Source organism: Populus alba, chromosome 11, assembly GCF_005239225.2.
Source record: "Populus alba chromosome 11, ASM523922v2, whole genome shotgun sequence".
In the NCBI taxonomy this organism is placed as follows: Eukaryota; Viridiplantae; Streptophyta; class Magnoliopsida; order Malpighiales; family Salicaceae; genus Populus; species Populus alba.
Genome location: NC_133294.1, coordinates 1333154 through 1341715, shown reverse-complemented (window position 1 = coordinate 1341715; position 8562 = coordinate 1333154). Strand labels below are relative to the sequence as shown.

At 34.1% G+C, this 8562-nt stretch overlaps 1 protein-coding gene across 1 annotated transcript; it reads right to left on the bottom strand.

Annotated features, from left to right (window-relative positions):
• Window positions 1-2570: 2570 nt before the first annotated feature.
• Window positions 2571-7848, bottom strand: LOC118055938 (uncharacterized). The gene is made up of 6 exons (XM_035067970.2): window positions 7290-7848; window positions 5403-5919; window positions 5159-5308; window positions 4853-5038; window positions 3818-4443; window positions 2571-3546 (listed from the first exon to the last, which is right to left on the bottom strand). The coding sequence occupies exons 1-6, from the start codon at window positions 7620-7622 to the stop codon at window positions 2875-2877; spliced, it is 2484 nt and encodes an 827-aa protein (XP_034923861.1). The 5' UTR covers window positions 7623-7848; the 3' UTR covers window positions 2571-2874.
• Between the last annotated feature and the right edge of the window lie 714 nt (window positions 7849-8562).

Here is an 8562-nt window from a genome sequence, read left to right as displayed (position 1 = left end):
AACAAGTATTTGCATGGAATTAAATAGAGTTTAAGTAAATGAATGTTTTCAATTTTAAAAAGTAAAAGACAACAAAAATTTATATAGGATGCATATGTGATTCCTAACATTTCTAATGGATACACTCATCTATAATGGGCATGACCTCTGTCATTTGCCTCAAGCGATAAATATATGGGTAGATACTCCATTAAGTCACAAAAGAATGGAGGGAATATCATCTCAAATTTATAGATTTTCTAGATGATATTCGTTTCAAGCTTCTCTATATGTTGGTATGCAACTTGCTAGCGCTCATATCTCTAAAAAAGTGATTGACTTCCATAAGTGCATCCTATATTCTTTTTGGTAATGAATCCTTGAAAGCAAGTGGAATGATTTTTTTGCATAAACACATGACAATCATGACTTTTTATTTCATAAAATCCGCAATCCTCCAAATTCACCAATTTAGATTTGCTCGAAGCATATCCATGAGAAAAACACATACTCTTTAGTTATTGCTAGAAAAGTAATTGTGTATTATTGTTTAAGGCAAAGCTAGCTTTGGGTTTTGTGACCCGTGATTTATCATAAACCAACTCCATATTCTGACAGTGACAAAATAAAGGTATATCCATTCTAACCTTTATGTTGTCCTTTGTTTTATCTTTTACGTCCATCTTCGTGTTAAAAAGATTTTCTTTTCAATATGTATGACATCCAGATTGTATTAAAGGAGGTTAGCCTTCCAATAAGGAAGCTACTCAAAAATACTTTGCTTTATTCAATTATGGGTCAAACAAAAAACCAAGAAACTTTCTATTTTATCGGATTGAAAACCAAAACACAATGCCCTCATACTACGAGATCACATCATACATTTCTTTACCTAATGGTATCTACGGTGTATCATCCCTTTTAAACCTACCTACAAAGATGTCCTTTTTGTACTTATGATAGGTTGGTAAGAACCTCCATTGGCAATAAAAAAAGATGCTTTACCACATTTGTTAGGGTGAAGGTCTTTTTATTTTTTATATAGTATGGATATGCTAATTTTTTATTCGTTCTCCAATCAGAAATCATCTCATACACAAGAAATTCATTGATAGTCCATATCAAAATTGCCTTCTTTAGAAAATTTTGCTTCCTTGAGACATCATACATCAAAGTATTGAATAACCACAATTGACTCAATTTATCAATTAATGGTCGAAGATAAATATCTATATTCCTACCTGAACTATATATTAGGATCAAATATAACCCAACTAAGTACATGAACTCTAGCCTTATACACATCCCCGATGGCAAGTTGTAAACTATGAGTATCACTAGCCAACAAGAATAAGGTGCAAAAAATGACCCAATAGATTGAATCAATCTGTACATAACCCAAGACGTAATTGTTTCCTAGCTTCACCATTGGAAGGGTGCGCCATGACTCCATATCCACCATATCATGTGCTTAAAAGTCTTTGAAGGCATGAATAAGCTTTGCAGCGTTGGAGTGATTGGAAAGTATCTTAGTTTTTTATGTGCGATAAGAGTCCTTCCCCTACTAGTTTTGAATTTATACTGAGAATGCTCACAAGTTTTGTACTTTGTAAAATCTGCATTTTTGGAGTAGTATAACATGTAAGGGTTTGGACACATGTCAAGTTTTTGATATCCTAGACCAAGAGGTTTCATCATGAATTTAACAGTATATAAGTTCTCTTTCAGTCTATTTCTTTAAGATAAAATACTTCTTACATATTAGACGACTATCATAACTAGTATCACTCAGCCCATGATCTAATATAAACCAAGTTAGATCATGGACTAAGTGTATTTATAAACCTAGTCTTTGAACTTTCTTTTTGGAAAAGAACATGTATTATTAGTGAAGGAATCGATGATCATCATCAATTCTATCTAGTGCTTTTTACAGAGGATAAACCATTAGTTAGCCATGGTTGTGCATTGTGTGAAAGCCTTTGAGGCATGTGTGATGCAATTATGGAGACGTAAAGAATATAGGTGCAAAAGATATGTCAGCACACCAATTAGTGATATTATTGAATTTTTTTTCCTAATAGGTTGCTTTCAAAATAGATATCACAACCTTTTAAATAGGTTTTAAATTGACTTTTAAAAGCAAAAACAATCAGAATTCTAATTCAAATAAAAAATACCATAAACACTAGATATCATGCTAAAATTTTCAAAATTAACTAGGAAAATTAATAATAAAATTGAATAAAAGAGCAACTTTGAGCCTAATTTGGAGAGTAATTTGAGCTTTGGTGGTTATATCCAGCTAACACAATAAAAACAGCATAAAGAATCTTCGAAAAAAGTTTAAGACATTAAATAATTAAATTAAAAGTTATAGATATTTTCGTCAGATAAGTTGTTTAGTGAATTTATCTCTTTTTAGGTTTGAACTTTTCTATATATATTATGCTACCCATATAATCTCAATACAATAAATCTATTTCGGATTGATCAAAATCTCTTGTATCAAGATCCTTGAAATACCTAGTTGTGCCGTGGAATACAATAAATAGCCCCCCACAAGCTGATTGAGAAAACGAACTTGTAGGTGACTGAAAAAATCGAAGAGAGATATCCATTAATAATAATAACCATAAACTTACACCCAATTTTACTACAAGTAACCGATTGAAGCAAGATTTTAGTCCTAACTTCATACCAGAACCTGTTACACACTATATATAACACATACTGACTTCTAAGGCCATCATTGAGGATAGCGCAACCTCATAAATATCACGAAATTGAACAATCAAACTTTCTGTAACACTTAATATATAGTGATCAATAGTAGAGGTGCAAACCAACAATAAAAAGGAAAAACCTCTGTGCCACTTTAGTCTCCAATATTAATCAAGTCGAGCTTTTTTCCTTCTTCTTGGGACCGCGCTTTTCCCTCCATTGTAGGCAAGGGCCAAGAAACGATAGATGAGCTATCCAGTTTTTCTTGAGAATGTTGAATGTAAAGCCCATAAAGGAGACATACAGACGGAATTGCAATATTCCAAATATTAAGACAGGAAGGAATGAAGCAATGGAAAGGAGTAATGTTGTCAACTTCCTCTCTGTCTGAATGAGTATCAAAATTGTTGCCCCAAAGGATAGCATGGTCGTTAACACAGAAAAGAAGAGGAAGGAGAAGCCAACAACAAGTTTTCGAGGAAGAGAGATGTGGAATTCTTGTAGCTCAAATGGAGAGGTCAGCAAAGAGAGAAACACCACAAGCGAAGTCAAGGAGCTTGCTAAGGAGACAACATCAGAGACAGTGAAAATCAGAAAATAGGGAGAGTTGATGAAGTTGGGCTTGCCTTTTTCATCAGAACCTCCGGGCACCGTATAGGCAGCAGCAAAGACAACAGTAGCAACAAGTGCAGCTACAGTTGAACAAGACTGAGCTGTTTCCTTGATCCATTTTTGTGCTTGTTTCAGTTGCATCTCGTGCGAAATTTCGAAGCACTCTCTTGCAGTCATTCTATCATTGTTCAGAAGCGGGATATAATGAGGAGGAATTTCCTCTTTCACTCGCTGCAATAATTGGGAGATAAATATGATTGTTAGTGCTAAATAAAACTACGAATTACAGAAATGTTATTACTAGAGCGCAGATAGTTCTTTTTTTTTTTGTGAATAATATTGAAGTTTTTCCCTAAGTAGTTGGTTAGGAAAACTAGTTCAGCCTGACGTCTTAATTAAGTTCAAGTTTTATTGCTCGCGTCTTGGAGAGGAATCTTTTTACCGTTTAACGGTTTCTGTAAAACTTGTATCTAGTAAAGACAAAGGGATGAAAAGGGCTCACCTCAAACCATTTCAACTCCTCCTGAAGTTGGAGTGCAGGCCCAGGCTTGGTTACTCCACTGTTTTTCTTCATATCTGCAACATGGTGCAACAATGTGTTTCCGCTTTTATCAACAACTCGACGTATTCTAGCCATTGGTATTTTCTTTTCCTTCACAATATCAAAGATCTTTTTCTGGCGATACATGACGGCCACATCCAAAATGCTCCGATTCATTTCATCGCGCTGGTCAATAGCATGAGGATGTAGTTTTATTATCAGCTCCACAATCTCTTGTATTCCCCTTCTAGTTGCAGTAAACAATGGGATCTCCTTTTTAGTAGTTAATGATGACAATATCGATCCAGAAGTTTGTGCTCTTACACTGTCTTTTGCATTGCTAGTGATTTCAGAAGTTTCTGCTCTTTCAGTTTCTTTTGCAATGCTAGTGATTTCAGAAGTTTTTTCTCCTTTTTTTCCCCCCCCACACATTTCTTGCTCTTCTTCATCTTCTTCTTCTTTATTTTGGTCTTCCTTTGTTATGGTGAAACTTTTCAATGACTCATCTTTCTTTATTAGGCTTTCGGCGAATGTCAAAGCAAATACATGCTCTCTTTTCTGGTTCCAGATTCTTTCTAGCCAACATCCTACATCATGCTCGTGCGAAAGGGAATGAAATTAAACATGGATGAGAACTTGACATTATTATGAAATGGAAAGAAATGTTAATAATGATAGTAAAAGGTGAAAAAATAGAGACATGCTAAATTATCATATAGAAAACAAAACAACAACAAAAGAAGAAATCAGATAGTAGGAGAAGTGCATCTAAGTCGTGCCACTATAAAAGTGAGCGACATATTTTTTGTTTTTTTTATATATTTTTTTTAGGAAGACGCTCTATCTCTGATGACTCACAAGGATTATTTGCGTAAGCATCTAAAAATAGGATGTGAACCAAAACCTCTTTATTGGGTCAAGCCATGATTAAATTTCAAATTCTTATGATCTAATCTTGATATATAAAGGAGAACTGGCCTCATTTGTGTCCAATACCTTTAAGGACCTTTAAATAGTTGAGTAGGCCTCCTCTTTGATTCCTCTCCGAGTCACTCCCCAGATCTCCTGAGTTCCTCCCGCGACCGCTCTCAAGATCTCCCACCTCCTTCCTTGCCCGGCGGCAACTTTCTACCTTTGATTTTACCTTTAATTTTACCTCGCAGCGATGTGGAACAGGAAGGCCTGCAACATAATTTAGAGTTCAAATTATTACATATATATGTATGTGTATGTCCATGGTATTCAAACAGGAATGTGTAGACAATATTGTAAGGTCTAATAATGTGGTTGGAGTAGGCATACACCAGTAGATGAGTCTTTCAAATATGCCCAACTGAAATCCACTCTCAAAATCGGTTGGCATTTCGGCTAGAAGTTGAAGAGTAGATATTTTATTTTTGTCCTTCATGCTAGCGAGCGATTTATCCAGTTTTAGCAACAGTAAAGCTGTTTCTGCATTCATGAAATTAGGAAGACAAAAATTATACAATATCTTATGTATGTATACTTTTAAATTTGAGAATTCAATAAAGAGAGGAATTGTTACCAAACTTTTGCCCTATGATAGCAGCGCTAAGGATGGACAGGTAATCTACCGTTCTCCGGCTGTGAATTGGTAATAGAAGGCCATCATCATCCACGCATTGTCCTGGTTTGGATCTGATTAAAAACTCCACTATTTCTGTCTCAGCAAATCCAGCAGCTGTAAACAATGGGGTTTCACCGAACTGATTTGAAATGGTAATTAGGTCTGGACAACGTTCTACCAATATCCTTACAGCCTCATAATTGCCATGGATGGTTGCCTCGTGAAGAGCCGTATTTCCAAATTTGTTTCCTTTCTTGAGAAATGCCTCAGGCAAAGATCTTTCCTTCAAGATTTCAAGTAAAGCTTTAAGTGGTTGCTCTGTTTTGAATTGCACAGCTAGATGAAGTACAGTATCCTTAGAGGGCGTAACTGGACTGTTGATTTTTCCGAAATGTTCTCGATAGTAGTCAATCAGCCTTTGCCAATCTCCTTTCATGGCAGCTCCATAAGGTGCTTCCACTTTTATCTCTGCTGTCTACATAAAATTATGTAATTAATTATTGTTAATGAACAATCTCAACTCAGAATACCGATCATTAATATAATAGAAAACAAAATTAGGAAGTAAACACTCAAAGAGAACTGCAAATATATCATGCACATACATACCTTTTAGTAATGGAAATGTGCTAATTTAGAGGTTTTAGTGATTAGGGATGGAAATGAAAATAGTTTGATAGTTAAGGTTTTTAGTTGTAGTAGATTAGTAAAAAAAAAAAAAATTAGTTTATAGTTTGGAAATAGTTGAAGGATGTGGGATTCACAATGCAAAAACTCGGTTCATAGGAGATATAATACAAGGAGAAGAATTTTTTTAAAAAAGGTTTTAAGCTTAGCATAATTTTTGGCTTACCTTACAAGTGATGGTTGCATGGCTATTTATAACCCTCATAACCAACCTAAATGGAACAATTTAGTCAAACTTTCCATCAATAGAACTTGCAAGAATCTTAGCCAATTCACTAGAAAATTCTAGAGTTCTTTGAATTGTGGATGAGAATTCTTAACATTTTATAGTGTTCATTTGATTTCTCTAGAACTTTCCTAATTTAACTTAGCACAAACTTGTAGTTTATAGTATTTTCTAGAATTGACTTCTGGAATATGCTTTAAGTGCATTAATAATTTAATTCTTCTCCTTAATATATTTTACTTTTTTTTTTATAATAATCGAGAATATTATAAATAATACGCTCCCATTAAAGAGATGAGGGCCGTTAAGGAAGATCCTTAATATACTTCACTGATACAACTTGGTCTTGTAGTGCCTCAAACTTAACTCATGAAAGGGCTTTTATGAAGATATCTACTAATTGTTTTTTAGTCTTGCAATATTTAAAATCGATTTCTTTATAGCCAACTGTTTTTATAAAAAATAATATTTGATTGATATGTGCTTGTGCTGTTATGGAATACAATAATTTTTATCATAGAAATGATTGACTTATTATTACAAAATATCGTTGCAGATCCATTAATTTTCGGTATTATATCTAGATTTATGAGACCTTACATTAAGCTTAGACTGAAAAGCACTCTTAATAGAGTCTTCTTCGTAGTACTGGGTCTTTTCTTATGTGCTTCTAAAGAACCTATTAGTTCAGCTACTGACAAGATTGTTAAATCTTTTGATTGTTCTCTATAGTAGTAACCATAGAGTCATTTTCTTGTAAGATTGATTGGAAATTTTTCAGCAACCCTTTGATCAATAATATTTTCTCCTATAGATCTCATTTGATTTAAAACTACTTTAATTCTTCCATGATAATCTTTAACAATCTCAAAATCTTTCATTTTAATATTTTCCAACTCTCTTCGTGGTATTTGGAGTCTAATGGTGCATACCTCAGAATCGCCGCGAAACTCCTCTTGCAACATATCCCATGCTCGCTTTGCTGTTGAAGCTTTAGTAATCCTAGGAAAAATTGTATTGGCCAGTGATTGTTGAATCAAATAAAGGGCACTAGCATCCTTCTGCTTTTTCACCTCTAACTCCTTCCGTTGTGCTTCTTCTAGAGTAGAGATATTTTTTGGCTCCCCAGATCCATTCTTAACAATGTCCCAAAGATTTTGAGACCTGAAGAGTGTTTCCATTTTTTTTCCCCACAAATCATAGTTTCCACCATCAAAAATAGGAAGTGACACAAAGATAGATTGTGATGAATTTATGGTGGCCATAAAGACTCTAATGCCCCCTTACGATCAATTGGGCTCTGACCACTGTTAGAGGATGATGGTAGTTTAGGAGATTTTAGTGATTAGGGGTTGAAATGAAAGTAGTTTGATGGTTAAGATTTTTAGTTGTAATTTGGAAATGGTTGAAGGATATACAAAGCAAAATCTTTGTTGATAGGAAATATAATACAAGGAGGAGAGTTTTAGGACAAAGGTTTTAAGCTTAGCATAGTTTTTAGTTTACCTTACAAGTGATGGTTGCATGGCTATTTATAGCCTTCTTAACCAATCTAAATGAAACAATCTTTCCAGCCATAGAACTTGCTGAAATCTTATAAAATTCCGAAGTTCTTTGAATTGTGGACAAGCATTTTTTCATTTCTAGAATATTCCTGGTGTTTGTTTGATTTCTCTATAACTTTCCTAACTTAACTTAGTACTAAATTATAGTTTGTAGTGTTTTCTTGAATTGATCTCTAAAGTCTTCTTTAGGTGTATTCATAATTTTAACAAAATGATTGGAATGCTGCTATAGCCAGCTCTTGGTAAAATTAAAGTCAACAAGAAAACTTGTTTCCAGAGAGATGACTACAAAGAAACAAACTAGCTTGCAGTTTTTCTTAATTAAGCCGTTTGAGAACCCTATAAAGAACTATTCCTTGTTAAAAATAAAAGTAAATTAGTATCTGTGTTTTGCTTGTTTGGTATATAGAATGGAACTATTATAAGAACATATAATAAAGGTGAATTCTTATTTATTACTCTTATAAGAATAAAATAAAGTTGATAGAATAAAACGTCAACTATTTGTCAAGTCCTTGTCCTTGTAAAAGTTACATGTTGGAGGGCATCAACTATTCGTCATGTCCTTGTCCTTGTAAAAGAGACATATTGGAGAGGCTACCAACGGCAGGTCCATTCAGCCCACTTGACGGCTGCCTTA